Source organism: Myotis brandtii, unplaced genomic scaffold (assembly GCF_000412655.1).
Source record: "Myotis brandtii unplaced genomic scaffold, ASM41265v1 scaffold147, whole genome shotgun sequence".
NCBI classification, from domain to species: Eukaryota; Metazoa; Chordata; class Mammalia; order Chiroptera; family Vespertilionidae; genus Myotis; species Myotis brandtii.
The window spans coordinates 751,116-767,150 of NW_005355292.1; the positions used below are offsets into that span (position 1 = coordinate 751,116).

At 55.7% G+C, this 16,035-nt stretch overlaps 1 protein-coding gene across 1 annotated transcript in view; it reads left to right on the plus strand.

Annotated features, from left to right (window-relative positions):
* Positions 1–991: 991 nt before the first annotated feature.
* SIM2 (single-minded family bHLH transcription factor 2) overlaps positions 992–16,035 on the plus strand; it is a 36,713-nt gene continuing 21,669 nt past the window's right edge. The window contains 5 exon segments of the mRNA XM_005861304.2: positions 992–1,370; positions 1,842–1,924; positions 4,936–5,025; positions 12,265–12,373; positions 15,198–15,283. Coding sequence (XP_005861366.1) covers positions 992–1,370; positions 1,842–1,924; positions 4,936–5,025; positions 12,265–12,373; positions 15,198–15,283 — 747 coding nt within the window.

The following is a 16,035-nucleotide window of genomic DNA, read 5'->3' on the forward strand; positions in this document are numbered from 1 at the left end:
CCAGCACTGGGAGATGATAAGGAGGGAGGGACAGGCTCTCTGCAAGTGGCAGGTCATCTGAATTCCTCAGAAACTGTCCAGGGCACCCCGTTACCCAGGGCACATTCCCAGGTGAGGCCAGAGCCTCCCACGAGGCTGTTGGGGGGGGGGTCTGGTGTGGGGGCCATTCCCAAGGGTGTAGACCTTCCCAGGTCACTGGGCAGGGATCCTTCCAGAAGCCAAGGCCAGGGGACCACTGAGCCTGGAAGGGTGGGAAAGGACAGTTACCAGGGTGCATCCATCCATTTTCGGAAAGCTGAATTCCTGGGTCTTTATGAAATTCTTTCTTCATTCAAGCCTGGGGGTGGGGGTAAATTGTGTCCTTTCTGGTGTGGAGGCCGCGCTGCCACTGCCCATGGACAGGCGTTGGGGGGGGGGGGGCTGCGGTCACCCCTGGGAGGGGCAGGGCGCTGAGGACAGAGGCAGCGCTGCCACGTGGGGAGGCTGAAGGCAGTCACACGGGGGTGGGGATGTTTGGAGATTAGCTCCTTCTGGGGGGACCCGGGTAAACCCCTAATTCCTAGAGCCCGGGAGGAAAAAGAAAAGGTGGTGTTTTTTCATTTTTTTGCCGAACAGTTAGTGGGGAAGGGTCCCCAAAGCCGCTGTGGGGCCCAGGCCGCGGCTCCCTCCCGCCGGGGTGCGCTTCCACCCCGGTTCCCTCGGGGACAGGGGGAGACCCACGCGCCTGCCACAGACTCCCTGTCCATCACTCGCCACCGTCCTCAAGGGCTTTGGGACCGTGGGACCCGCAGATTATCTGTGGCTGCGCCAGGTTCCGGGCTCTGGTCCCCAAGAGGGACGCGCAGCGGGCAGGGGGCCACTCTGGCCCGGAGGTCACTGCCGGGAAGGCGGACGCGCCAGCGGGACCCACAGCCACCCCGCACGGCTGGAGCTGGAGCTGGGGGCGTTTTCCATGGAAGGGAAGGGTTAGGGTTAGCCTCCGACGCCTCGCATGGGGCGCAGTGCTACCTGGGGAGGCCGGCGGAAGGACTCGGGGCGCAGTGCTACCTGGGGAGGCCCCGGCGGAAGGACTCGGGGACTGACAGTCTGTTCCCCCAGGTGCCGGCCTCACCCGGAGGCGCAGAGGGAGTTGGGGCCTGGGTCCCAGCCTGTGGAGGGCGGTCTCTCCTCGGGGCCTCCAGGAGGTGATGGGGGAGCGGAGGCCTGGGTGGGGCTGTTAGGAAACGGAGGGGCTGGGGGACCCCAATATGTGGCAGCAGACACCTCCCCGTTAGCGTCCAGTATACACAGGCTCTCTCCGCCATCGGCCGTCGCAGCGTCTGGCCGGCGCGTTTGGAGCTGCCCCCCCTTCCACCCCCGAGGAGCCCCAGGTAACCTTCCCTCCGCGGACGGCGCTCCCGGGACTCCCGGGGGTTACTGAGGTTGAAAGAGGTTTTTATTTTATTTCATTTTTAAACAGGAGAAGCTGCCTCCTGGCGCGCAGGCCTGCGGGCGCCTCTTTGGGGAAATGCAGTTGCGGGCCGCGGGGAGGGAGGGAGGGTCCAGGGGCCATCCTTACGGGTCAAGGCGGTGTCCGCGTTTGGCGGCGAGGACGGCCTCGTTGGACCAAGCAAATTAGGTTACTTTGTGGCATTTCACATAATAACAGGCAATTTCAGAGCCGCGAGCACGTGGGCGGCCCACGCGAGCTGCGGGCGCGGGAGTGCTGGGAACCTGGCCTTGGAGGGAACCCGCCCCGGCCTTTTGCGTTTTCATTGAGGCCGTGGGGGCGGCGGGGAGTGAAGGGTTTGGGGCTCGGGCAGGCCCTGCCGGTTACTGATTTGCTCTATCCCCCGGCCCAGGTCTAGGAGACGCGTGGGGACAGCCGAGCCGCGCGGGGCCCCTGGACAGCGTCGCCAAGGAGCTGGGGTCGCACTTGCTGCAGGTAGGGGGGTGCCTGGGGGAGGGGGTCATGGCTGCCAGCAGCGCTGGCCGGGCCTGGGTGGTGCTGCCCTGTGACCCCAACACCCGTGGGGAGGTTTCTTCCCTCCCGTAGGAGTAGGAGCGGACCCACAGGCCGCCACCAGCTGCAGAGGCGGAGGCATCCCCGAGGCGAGGCGGTGCTGGACCTCGGAGCCAGCGGTTCCTCACCCGCCAGCGCTCGCATGCTGCACCCCGCACCCAGGCGGCGGGACCTTGTGGACTCAGCTCAACCAGAGCCTCCCCGGCCCAGTCCCACACTGTCCATCAGCCCCGAGGACGCTGTCTGGGCCTTAGGGCGCCCCTGGGCATGGTTAAATCCTTTCCAACCTTAACTCTCCCGCCCCCCAACATTGTTAGGGAGCCTTGCTCTGTGCCTGAGGCTGTGCCAGGCGCTGGAGCCAGCGGAGCAGGTCAGGGCGCTCTGAACCAGAGTTGTGTGTGTTGGGAAGGGTTGCGTAAAGGAGAGACCCATCGCTGATAGAAGATTAACAGCTGGGATTTACTGAGAGTTTGTTACCGGCCAGATTCTGTTCTCAATCTTACTGCATTGTCTGGCCTCCCCACCCACCTAGAATGCGCTCTATTCTGAACTCCATTTTTTTTAAAGAGGAGGCAGTTGAGGCACAGAGAGGTTAAGCAACACGCCCGAGGTCACACAGCAAGCGAGGGAGCGAGGTTCAATCCAAATGGTCGGGCGCTTGAGCCTTGGGCTCAGGACGTGCTGCGGCCTCCGGAGGCGCCTGGCTCACGGAGGGAAGGAGCCCTTGTTGGTTTGTGGTCGACCACTCAGCGCCCCCAGTTCAGTCCTCAGCTCTTAGCTGCCCCGGACCTGGGGTTTCCCCCGCCGGGTCGGGGCGCTCGGCCCGGTACCCGCACACACGGCCGGCCAATTCTAGGGCCAATTCCGAGTCGGCGGCTGGGGCTGGGTTTCAGTCTTTCAAACGCCCTTTCCAAAGCCTCCTCAACGACCCATTCATTCCCCTCCCGCCCTCCGCCATCCGTCTCTGCCACCGAGAAGTGCCTGCCGAGAGCCACTTCGCATTTCCTCCTGCTATTTTGTGTTTTCTTTAAAGGAGAGAGAGAAAAAAGTTGGCGGCGGGACGCGGTGACTTGGGTCGGAGTCAGCCGCGAGCTCCGCGTTGGGAAAAAGCAGATCTTTTCAAAACTCGTTGGCCCCGAATGTCCGAGTGTGATTGATGTTTTGAAAATGCGTGCGCCGGGCAGCGCGGGTCCGGGGATGTTTGAAACCTGAAGCTTTGAGGACACAGCGAGGGGTGGCGGCCGCGGGTAATGGTGCTCCTGGAGCCCTTCCCGCCCCGCCCGCCCGCCGGCCCCTCCGGCCCGGCCCCGGCCCCGCGGTATTTTCCATGTTCCAGGCTCCTGCGAATTATAAGTGACACTAATATGGGGACAGCTAAGTGCCTGGGAGCCCCCGCGAGAGCCTGGCGGCAAAGTCAACAAACTCGGGTCCCGCGCCGAAGCCGGTTCCTTTAGTTAATTCCGCGGGGAGCGCGGATGCGCGCCCTGGCCGTTTGCACACACGCAGGCGAATCGGAGGCTCTGACGGCGCACCCAGCTTCTCCATCAAGGATATTTTTAGCTACTGCTGGCAACCTGCAGAATTTGATTATGATAATTTTTCTTTTACTCATATGGCTCCCTGTCCGAGACGGTTTTGTTAATGTCTCTCTTTAAGGATTTCGGAGTCAGGCAAGAATGCAAAATGTGCCAAAACGCGGACAGCTTTAGAAAGTGCCCTGTCGTTGATATTTGTGAAACCGCGGGCGTTTAACTGGGGGAAAAAAATGTTGTAGCTGAGTTAGAAACGGGGAAGTCAGGCTTCTAATCAGGATGTTGCTTTCCACCTCAGCGGAGGGAAAGGGAATGAGAGTTTAGTTGGCAAAGAATTTTTGCAACAAAAACTCTGTTTGAGAGAAGAGAATGTCAGGGCATCTTCCAAGTTTCATTTCTGCTACATTCTTTTTAGGTCCCCCTCCATAGGAGGGGGGTGATTTAGAAAAAAAGCCAAAGGTAATCTGGTTTCAATTACATGCTGTAAAAATAGAATTTGTGGCCAGAAATTAATTTGGAATATTTTTTATGGGGGCAGCATTGTGGGTTGTATGGATCTTTCACCAATTTTATTGCTTTTCTTTGGTCCTGGATCTAAAATATGAATGGGTAAATAAAATGCAGTTTCCTTTTTCAAAAACAACTTAGAGGTGTGTTTTTTTTTGTCCTTGCCACACATAAATATGTTCAGTACCTTTTTATTTGTCTTCATTACCTCTTATAATTTTCCTTTATTTTTTTGAGGGCTATCCAACGCTGGCAAAATCAGAATACCACGTAGGTAGTTTTAATTTTTTTTAGAAATTGATACTTCTTCTCCTTGAATTTTGCAAAGGTTATTTGAGATAATTAATTCTGTAGACATAGTCTGTTCAAATAACCCGGTATTTTCTTTTCTGGGGAGTGGTAGTGTTTGGAATTTATTATTCAAATGGTACTTAGCGGTAACTAGAAGATCGTGGCAAATAAAGCATATGTCCTCGTGGTATAAACACTGCCAATTATGACATAAAATGGTCTATATAGTGGTCGATTGTCCCCTAAGTACCATAGAACTCCGGATTTGTGCTAAGTGCTAAAATAACCCCAAACAATAAAGCTACTACATTTAAACTGGGTATGACAGGAATTCTCCCAACGTTTTGCCTGATTTTTGCGATGTGCGTGTAAGACTGTTTTTACAGCGCTTTAAAAGCGTTTGAAAGCCTGGTGCGGGGACTGCACTTTGAGCGGTGTAACTTACAGCCCTTCCGGGGCTGGGCTCTGTTTTCTGCATTTGACAAATACGTGTTGGTGATAATATTTTATACAATCCCCCTCCATCCCAGAGAGAGGACAGTTACGAGGTTTAACCCTAACGTAGACCTGTCATCTCTGACCCGGACACGTTTTCTCTTCCAGACCTTGGATGGCTTTGTTTTCGTGGTAGCATCCGATGGCAAAATCATGTACATATCGGAAACAGCCTCGGTCCATCTGGGCCTGTCCCAGGTAGGTGGTACCTGCTTGCATGTGCAGCCTCAGTGCGAAGTGTGTGTTGGTGGATGACCCAGCGTGACCATGTGTTCAAGCACCTGCTTTGGTGAACGAGCAGGATCCCAACTCGCAAAACCCTCTTCTCAGGCCGTCCCGCGGGGCTCCCCCCCCCCACCATGTTCCCTTTCACTTTTTTCCTTCCTCTTTCCTGTGGGGCTAATGACCAGCCTGTCCTGGCAACAGCCAGCCTTGTCCCGAGGTTCCGCTCAGTGGCCCGGACTCTGCGAGTCCAGCGGGCTCTCTGTCGCTAGCAGGGGCTCCACGGAGGCAGAGCTTTAAGCCCATGTTCGGTGGCCTGCACGTGGGATTGTCGTTGCTGTGAGAGCGAGTGGAAAGCCGGTGGAGGACGTGGATTTTATGCAGCATGTGCTTTGGGGAGAGAGAAGGGCGGGGGGGAGATTTATGAGTGTTCACATGGAATTCAGGGTAATTTTTCCTGAGTTTTTCCAGTTCAGTGGTCGTTTCAGTAAAGCATTTTATATGCTTGTGATAGAAACTCATAAAACGCAGTTTACTACTGTTTTGCACAGCAAGGTCCTGGTTTCCTTAGAACATTTAAATATTACTGATTTTTCTGGAACCATTTTTTAAAAAGGGGCTCATCCCCCAGAGGGCTTTCCTTATCAGGCTGCAGCGGGCCGGTGGCGGGTGGGTCCGGATGGGGGGACGCGAACTGATGGTTGCCACTCGCGTTTCTGAGTTAGCAGGTGTGGAACAGGGTTCTAAAAGCCACACTTTTTTCTTTTTCAACATACGGGGACTAAATGTTTCTTTACGTTGGGAATTATCAGAGCGCGCTTTTCCATCACACTAGAATTAATCAGATGCAGGAAATGGGCTCCCAGGAGGCCCGTGAATGGTTTGTGTTGCACCAGCCCCTTGTGTAGTTGAGCCAAAATAAAACGTGCCAACTAATGGGGCTCGGGTTTTCTCATTGAGAAACGAAGTCACCAGCTCGGAAATCGCATCTGGCCGATCCCTTTTCTTTTGCTGCCTTTACATTTTTTTAAAACCTGTCATTTGTTTCCAGCCTTCTCTTCCAACGTGTGTCCATCCTTATCCCCTGCGCAGATGTGTTTTTATGCAGAGTTCTTTAAAGAGAATCATCTCATATTAGAATTGCTTGGTGTTTTCTTTTCTCTTCTTTATGAAACCAGGTCTCCCAGATACCGATGTGTTTTTATGCAGTTCTTTAAAGAGAATCATCTCATATTAGAATTGTTTGGTGTTTCTTTCTTTTCTCTTCTTTATGAAACCAGGTCTCCCAGATAAGATCGACCAGGGCTTGGTCAATAGTAGAGAGAGTAGTGAGTGCCCTTGTAGGATGGAAAATACTGTTGGAGACATGAAATTTACTAATTTTTTTTTCTATTTTGCAAAGTTTTTATTCTCTGAATTTTGACCTGGCACTATTTATAATTATTTAAGACCCTTTACTGGTGCCCAGCTGGTTTCTCCTCCTGGCTTGACTTAATTTTTCCAGTCATGATTTATAAAACCTTTGATTAGTCTTGTAATGTCACAGACAAGACAAAACATGTCACATGCTTTAAAAATGACCTGTCAAACATATTTTAGATTAGGTGAAGTTACTGTTATGGAATAGTAAGTTTAAATCTGAGCTTCCTAGCAGCCAAAGCAAAAAGGGAAATGCATTCAGTTATGTGGTTTTTGTTGTCTGATAGGGCAGGTATTTAACCTCTGGAGTGATAACTTAAGAAAAATAATTCCTCTCTTTCAGGACTGTGGTAAGAAACAAATCAAAGTGCCCATTTTATGTGAGGTACAAACTATAGAGAGCTACACAAAGCCAGGCCTCATCAGCATTTCATTAGTGTTGCACTTCAAATAGCACAGAGGTTGCCGCAGATGGCATCCACCCTTTGGTGGGCACACACAGGGCTCTTAGTCACAGGAATGTCCTGCACATCGCGAGGCACTGTGCACAGACCGGCACATTCCAGCTCATTCAGTGGCTGCTCTCTCTCTCGAACCCCACACCCCTCCCTCAGTCATTTTTCTCTTCAGTTAAAATGACCCAAATATCGTGACAGATATGCCTCTGTCCACTCTTACCTCCACAGGGGACATCTGAGCAGAATCACAATTAAAATTACATTTACTTTTGGTCGTAATGCAGACATACGATTTTGTGCTGTGATTTTGAAGGGGGCGGGATCATGTTATACACTACCATTTCCCAAGAGAGACTCAGATGCCTTTGGCCTAGATGTTTCCAGAAGTTCCGATCACAGAAAAGGATGTATCAAATTGTGCAGGACAACTGATATATATTTTTTTCTGATGGCTTTGGCAGGACCCTCTTGGTATCAGTCTTCAGTTACAAAAACACTCGGGCGCAGAAGTGAGCCGCGCGTCGGGGGATGTTCTGTGAGCTGTTAAATAAGAACAGCAAACACTGCCCCTCAAGCCCGCCTCCTGCCCACAATTAGCTGGGCAGCAGGCAATCTAGGCTGAATCACAGTGTGTATTTTTTTCTGTCTTCTTCACTTAAATAGTAAAATAAAGTATCAGAGAGGATGTCAAATACCCTTCTCTTTAAAATATTTTTTTTTTTTTTTGCTTTTGGATTAGTTAGGAAAAAGTCAGGCAAATGTATCAGCCACGAAAACTTTATTAACATAGGCTTAATGAGTTTTTTTAAATCACCAGAGAGAAAAATGTTAAGAAAATGTTACCCAGTAGTCTAAGAGTGACCTTCACACAGGTTTCCTGATGAATAGCGATCGGAACAGCTATCATTTCCAGCTTATGTTTACATAGTGCCCTTCTGTGTTGCGGAACTTTCCATGACTCTCCGTGACCTGGTTTCATTACGTGTGCCATCTTTCCCGTTTCAGGGTGAAACGCCATGCTAGCAGCGTCTGGGGAACATAAGCCCCTTCCTTGGGTTGCCTTACTGTGTGGTAATTCAAAGTGGTAGTTTTTTTTTTTTTTCCACCTGTACTACCTAAATAACTATCAGAGTTATCGGGTTGAGGGTGTGAAAATGATTGTGTTATAAGCCCTTCTCAATTCAAAGCCTTTTATTAAACTTTTAAAAAAGTTTGGAATAAGAAATCGACTTCATATGGAGAGTTCTTAAGTTTGTTTTTACTTTTAAATGAGTGAACACAGCGATCCTTACTGTCAAATTTTCATACAAAAAAAAAGAAAAATGACAGAGACAACCGCAAAACGCAAGTTCTCGCCTCGGCCCGCAGCCCAGGTGCTGGGAGACAGAGTCAGCTGCTGGCCGGGCCTTCTGTTTGGTGGGGACACATGTCTCACACATAACGATTCACAGAGGCCGACCAGTCTCCTTGGCAGAGGCCGCGTTGGGGGAGCACTCGGTATTCACGCAAGTTTATTAAGTGGTTTAACTCCATGGTTTTTGGTTACTATCATTCACTTATATTTGAAGAAGCAAGAAAGCTCCGTGTACCTGCTGTGTGCTGCCTCCAGCAGTTGTGAGCGTCCATGTGGTGTAACTTCCCTTACAGAGTCGCACACCCTGTATGGCATGTAGGAAGCTCACAGGCATTTTCAAATGAGTGTCGCTGCCCCCAGACCCCGAAGGGAACCGCGGATCTGCGATCGCAGCGGAAGCGCAGCCGTAAAAACAGCCGGTGCTGTTCGGGGCCCGCAGGCCTAATCCGTTCACTTCTGAAATGAAGAGAAAGGGCAGCGTTTTATGTTTGTTGACATAACTTGAACCCTGAAACTCAAACCACCTTATTTTAAAATGCTTCATTTACCGTAGTCAGCAAAACACCAACAAAACGGAACCGTGCGGGTCTGGAGAGCGGGGTGCCGCCCCCCCCTCTGACCCAGGATGTCCCCCTTCGGGCAGTTTATCCCGGGCCGTTTTCTTGGCAGGAAGAAAAGCTATTCAGCGAAATATTAAAAAAGCTCTCGGTAGGAAAGCAATCCGTTTTGCAGTTCCGGGGTCTGCCACGCTGGAGCGGCACTCGGAGGGTCTGTGTTAATACGGCTGATGGATGAGACCTGGGGTTTTATGGCGACGGCCGTAATTTTTTTTTTCGAGGCAGTCGCGTTGCTTCCAGCGTTCCGAGGCGCGCGGAGATATGTAAACACAGGAAACGCACGTCGGCTGTGATTCCGAGCCAGGTCAGCGAAGCTTTATCATCGCAGACGTGTTCCCTAAAAGCGTTTCCGTGTCAGAGCCTGCTTTACTTCCCCGACAGCCTCCAGGTTTCAGAACTGACCCGAATGTTCGGAAAACCAGGCGTCTGGTCCGTGGGCCTTCGCTCTGCTCCTGCTCCAGGCGCAGAGGGCGAGGATGGAGGATGGGGGGCAGAGAGGCTGCTCTGGGCTGAAGCCGCTAATGAGAGCCCCACAGGCCCAGGGGCAGGGCCTTGTGCAAGTATACGAAGCTGTTTCTCTAGCCAGACAGGTTCCTTTTTTCTAAGTAAGACCTTGGAGCAAACCAGAATGATCCCTCCTCCCAAAAACAACAAAGGTAGGGGAGAAATGATAGGCCAACACAAAAATAGTCTATTTGGGCCCTAGCCGGTGTGCTCAGTGGATAGAGCGTCAGCCTGCCGACTGAGGGGTTCTGGTTCGGGGTTTTGGGTCTGATTCCGGTCAAGGGCATGTACCTCGGTTGCAGGCTCCTCCCCAGCCCGGCCCTGGTCGGTCGAGCAGGAGGCAAACAATCGATGTGCTTCTCTCACATCCGATATTTCTGTCTTTCCCTCTCTCTTCTACTCTCTCTAAAAATCAATGGGAAAATATCCTCGGGTGAGGATTAAGAAAGAAATTCTATTTTGTTTTAATTATTTTTATTTTTAAAATAAGCCATGGAAATTGGGAATCAATAAAAACAATGACTCCCTCTTACCTGACAGCCCACCAGGCGTCCCCCACTGCCCCAGAAAAAGATCGTCCGGTCCCAGTGACTGGCTTACATGTCCGGGTTATTTAAATGTGAGGATGAGCAGGAATGACTTGAAGAATGTACCGTTTTTGCTACTTAGGTTTTAATGGCCTCATGTACTAACTTTGAAATATATTTGTTTTTTATTGATTTCAGAGAGGAAGGGAGAGGGAGAGAGAGATAGAAACATCAATGATGAGAGAGAATCATTGATCGGCTGCCTCCTGCACGCCCCCTACTGGGGATCGAGCCCACAACCCGGGCTTGTGCCCTTAGCCGGAATGGAACCTGGGACCCTTCAGTCCGCAGGCCGACGCTCTATCCACTGAGCCAAACCGGCTAGGGCCTCATGTACTAACTTTGGATGGAGGCGAACATCCATTGGGTTGCTAGGAAAGAGCCAGGCGGAGGGGTGGGCAGGGCGGCCTTCTTACAGGATTCTCTCCAAGGCTGTTTGTACAACATTGGAAGGAGACATCCTATATAATAAAAAGCTAATATGCAAATTGTCCCCTCAACTGTGAGTTCAACCGGGAGTTCGACCACCAGGGGGCGGGGCGGCCAACTGCCCGTGGCCCCTCCCCCCTGCCGGCCTGGTGGACCCCACCCCTGCACGAATTCGTGCACCGGGCCTCTAGTTCTATGAATAACACAGAGACTAGAACTGTGAACAACGCCGGGCCAGGGACCAGGTCACTTCCCGGGCCAGGGACGTAATTTGCTCTGACTGAAAGGGCATCTCACGCTTTGGAACAAATTGGAAGCCCTGGCTCAGAGGAGAGGGGTGAATGCCTTCGCCTCCCCGTGGTCCCCGGGGAAGAGCTGGTGGCCTCGCTGGTTTGGAAAGGTGGGGACGCTCTCCATTAAGGCTTTGGCCGGTTGTCCTGCTGCGTGAGGTGGCACCATCCGGGCTGCCCCATCGCGAGGTCAGGTCCTGGCTCCCAACAACACACTCAACAGAAATACCGGGGAGGGGTGGTGGAACCAGCACTGGCGAGCCTGCCCTCACTCAGCTGGCCCTCTGCCCCGGAGCAGGGCTCAGAGTTCTGCACGCCCACCCCAGGGGCCCTGCCACTCTCGGGCAGTGCCCCGCCCACTTTGAGTTTCTTCTCCCACTCGGCTTTGGGGGCTCCTCCTGGCTGTGGAGGAAGTGCCATCCCTGCGCTGGGCCCCCTGACCCATCCCGGGTGCGCTGGCTCTCCGTCCTCACCTCCAAAGTAGGACCCACGCGGCTGCTCAGGAGGCTGCTCCGACGGCCGGCGGCAGTTTCTAGAATGTTGTCCGCCAGTGCCCGAGCCAGGAGGGGTGAGGGGTGAGGGGGACTGGTCGGGAGACTGTCATTCCTGACTCGTGTTGGGGGAATATAGAAACTTCTCGGGGCTCGGAAGCGAATCGCTGGGACCCCTGTGTAGAGGTCACCGTGATGGTGGTGTCCTGGCCCCCTGGCCCTGCAAAGCAGGTGCTGCCCATCGTGGCCGCGCCTCCAGGTGTCTGTCCTCTGTGGGGTGTGTCAGGGTTGGGCGGTGTCTGAACCCAGGGTCACATAGCTCCGTGGGGTGGGCCCCAGCCACACCCGTGGGTGGGAACCGGGGTTAGCACAGTCATCGTGGGCTGGGGAGGCCCGAGGCGTCTCCCCGGCGGTGCCCCAGGAGCAGAGCTGCAGGAGAAGGGCGGCCTCAGGGCCGGGTCGGCTCCTGCCTCTCACCTCCAAGGGGGCGAGGCTCCCGGGACCTCGCTGTGGTCCATGGCTGACCATCTCCTCAGGCAGCAGGAGGATGCTGCCCAGACCATTAGGGTCCCCACCTCTGACACACCTTTTCTTTTTATTTAATTTAAAAAATATTTTTATTGATTTCAGAGAAGAAGGGAGAGGGAAAGAGATAGAAACATCAATGATGAGAGAGAATCATTGATCGGCTGCCTCCTGTGCACACCACACGGGGGATCAAGCCAGCAACCTGGGCAGGGGCCCTGACGGGGAATTGAACCCTGACCTCCTGGTTCATAGGTCAGTGCTCAACCGCTGAGCCACGCTAGCTGGGCCATGGCTCACCTTTTTTATCCTTTACTTTCCAGTTCCTCCTGCTCAGGACTCTGTTTTCAGCTCAAACCTCTCTGTCCTTGCGGAGAGTGTGGGAGAAGGTTTGGAAAAGGCAGGTGTGTCTGCGCCGGGAGGAGTGTGGGCGGTCCGCGGAGTCCGGAGTCCCGTCCCTGCAGGCGCAGACCTGTGGTCCGCAGGACGTCCCCCTCCCCGCAGTCCCGGGAGGACTCCTGACCCCCTCCCTCTGCGGCAGGTGGAGCTCACGGGCAACAGCATCTATGAGTACATCCACCCGTCCGACCACGACGAGATGACGGCCGTGCTGGCGGCCCACCAGCCCCTTCACCATCACCTGCTCCAAGGTATGTCTCCTCCCGCCGGAAAGAAACCAGCAGGAAAACCAGGCGGTGCTCTCGGGTGTGACCCGAGGGTCTCGCTCCCCGCGCTGCCCAGCCAGGGCCTCAGCAAGCCCACGGCTCCCACCGAGTGGGGTTGGCCTTCGTGCCTCTGTCCTTCAAGCAGCACGTCTGAGCCCCCGCCGGGTGCTGGTCACTGTGATGGGTGCCGGCGGGAGGTGAAGCGGGTGGCCCAGGGCTACCCCCTAACGTGCTCTGGGCCCAGCCTTTCGGCCACACAGGCCTGGGCCGGGCTCCTTAACCAGGGGGCCGAGGTTAGAACGTGAGCTTGTGAGATCGAATGGGGAGATTATGTTTATTCCTCTGGCTGCAACCAGCGTCTCCTTTGCGTATGGATTGCAGACAGGAGGCCGCGTACCCTCCCTTTGCTCCTTGGAACTGTCAGGCGTCCCGAGGCCCCACGACCGGGTCTGGGTCCTTACTGTGCTGAGAAAGCAGCACGGTGACATGCGCATCCCCCTTGTTTTAATGCCGTAACGACTGTCTGCGGTTCGATGGTAACCACCCGTTTGGATTCTCCTCTGGGTCATTCATGGGCTCAGAGGCGGCGGTCTGCGTGGGGATTTGTAGGTTTGTCACGACACAGATCAGGTCAGAAGCCCCGGTCTAGACGGAGGCAGGTCCATCCCACTGGCCCGGCCCCATCGGGGACTCGGCCCTCCTCCTGAGCCCCCCATCATGTCACCCGACTGGCGGGGTCCCCGCTGCGGTCGGCCCGTGTCAGCGCGGACAGGGCGAGGCTGCTGGTGCGGAAGGGAGAGGTCCTGACACAGGTGGTCCTTCAATGACAGCTGCCGTGTGTGCTTGGAAGACACGGAGCCTGTCCCAGGCCCGGCCTGGTGACTCCCCTGACCTCCGATGAGACCAACCGGCAGGGGGCCGAGGGTCTCCGGTCTGCCTGGGGCTGTGGTGGCCAGCGTGGCCGAGACCCCTGTGGGGCGGGGGATGCCGAGTCTGAGGGGAGGACGTGGCACTGGACGCTGACTCTCACAGGAAGACACAGACGCCCAGAGAGTCGTCGGAGCCTCGGTTGTCATTGTTCCCAACGATCCAGGCCGCTGCGAGGGAGCGGGCCTTTCCAGTGCCCTGGCTCCTTCCTTCCCCCCACGGCCCTGCTCGTTAAAACGGGACAGAAAATGACAGTGAGCAAACCTTGGGGACATGCCGGTCCCCTCCCCGGCTCCTGTGGGCACCGCCGAGGCAGGGACCTGCCGAGAAGCACAGGCCCAGGGCGGGCCGCCCGGCTGCCGGCCACAGCAGAGTGTGCGGGATTGGGGCTCACAGTGCGGGATTGGGGCTCACAGTGAGGGGCTGGGGCTCACAGTGTGGGATTGGGGCTCACAGTGAGGGGCTGGGCCTCACAGTGCAGGATTGGGGCTCACAGTGTGGGATTGGGGCTCACAGTGCGGGATTGGGGCTCACAGTGTGGGACTGGGGCTCACAGTGATGGATTGGGGCTCACAGTGCGGGACTGGGGCTCACCGTGCTCACTGTCACCCCCGTGTCCCCCACAGACTTGCTTTCCTGGTTGGGAACTGGCCCCGTGTGTATGGTGATTGGGTGAGAAAGGGCTCTCCCCACCAATGGGGCAGACGGGCGCCGTGTTAAAGGGAAGCTATGCCCTCAGACCCCTGACCCCCAGGTGCAGAGGATCATGGGTAAAGTGGAAGCCTCTCCACCTGGGGGTGCCTCTCCGGCGAACCCCTTACCGGCACCGGGCGTGCCCTCGGGGGTGGGGGTGGAGGCTGCATGCCCAATCCCAGGGGTAACTTTTCTTTAAAAAGTAATTTATTAACCACTCCCAGGGGCTGTGTATTTAGAGTGGGTGACCTCCCCTCCCCCAGGGCAGGGCACGTGGGCATGGGTGCCAGGATGCTGGTCCCTCCCCCCAGGGCAGGGCACGTGGGCATGGGTGCCCGGATGCTGGTCCCTCCCCCAGGGCAGGCACGTGGGCATGGGTGCCCGGAGAGCTGGTCCCTCCCCCCAGGGCAGGGCACGTGGGCATGGGTGCCCGGATGCTGGTCCCTCACTAAGCAGAGGGCGTCCCCGGGGGGCCTGGTTTGCGGCAGCGAGGGCAGAGGTTGTGCTGAGGCCTGCGGGAGAACGGAAGGCAGGTGGTCCCAGCGGGGACAGTGACAGGAGGGAGGTCCGTCCAGGGCCGTGGGTGAGGGCGAAAGCTTCAACCTGGCCTAGCGGGTCTGCTGGGTCCTGTCCCCCATTCCACGTTGTGGGCAGTCTCAGCCCAGGGGCACGGCTGGCAGGAAGGGGCACGGCTGGCGGGAGGCCCCAGAGGCACGGCTCCCTCGGCTGCACTCGGGAAAGGGCTGCACTCGTATCTGCTGCCCCAGGGGGTCAAAGGCCTCGCAGGCCCAGGCGCTCGCCCCAGGGCAGGTCAACTCTCCTGGCACCAGGCCCCTGCCTGGACGGTCCTCACGTGTCCCCAGGCTGGCCTGTCCCAAGTTCTTGCTGTGGCCATGTTTCCAGCCATCTTTTCCCAGGGCCCGTGGAAGCCAGGCCAGATGGGATCAGCTCTGCACCTCACCCAGTCCCCACCCGACCTGGTCCCCAGCCCCCCAGTCCCCACTGCCCAGTTCCCAGCCTCCCCAGCCCCAACCCCACCCAGGTCTGGCCACAGGCAAGGCTCTCCGGGCTGGCATCTGGGCTGCTGGGACGAGGCCCCTGGCTGCGTCCTGCGGGTGATGGACATTGTTGGGGTGACGGTGGGGAGCAGGGGGGACAGCTGGCCATCTGACCCGGCTCCTGCTTTCAGAGTACGAGATAGAGCGGTCCTTCTTCCTTCGCATGAAGTGCGTCCTGGCGAAGAGGAACGCGGGCCTGACGTGCAGCGGATACAAGGTACGAGGAGCCCGTGGGAGGTGCAGGAGGGGCCTGGGTCTGGAATGTTTTGTATTTTGCTTCACACGGAGAACACGTGTAGACAGGAGGGCACGGGACCCAGACATGCACACGGCAGTGACGCCGCTCGGAGGGCAGGGTGAGAGCCGGCGTCTCGAGACCGTTTGCCCCGGGGGCCAGGAGGGCACGTGGCTCGGGGCGGACTTACCCTGGCACCTGAGGTCGGTCTGCCTGAGCGGCTAACGGATCCCGCGTGGTCCAGGCCGGGTCCCAGGCCGCAGGGCATTCAGAGCCCAGAAACGTCCTTGTCCTCAGAAGGTTCTCGGTGAGGATGGTGCTGCGCAAACAGCAATAGGGCAGCCACTCGGAGTGCAGAGCAGAGCTTGGTTGGCAGCGTCTCCTCCTGTAACCGTTAGAGAGTCTAGTGCAGCGGTTCTCAACCTGTGGGTCGCGACCCCTTTGGCGGTCAAACGACCCTTTCACAGGGGTCGCCTAAGACCATCCTGCATATCAGATATTTACATTACGATTCATAACAGTAGCAACATTACAGTTACGAAGTAGCAACGAAAATAATTTTATGGTTGGGTCACAACATGAGGAACTGTATTGAAAGGGCCAGAAGGTTGAGAACCACTGGTCTAGCGGGTAATCTAACCACGTAGCAGCCCTTGGAGGGAGTGTGGTCGGCCCCCTTCTACGTCAAGGACACCAGCCGACAAGCCGGAGGCAGGCTGGTCAGCGGCAGAGCT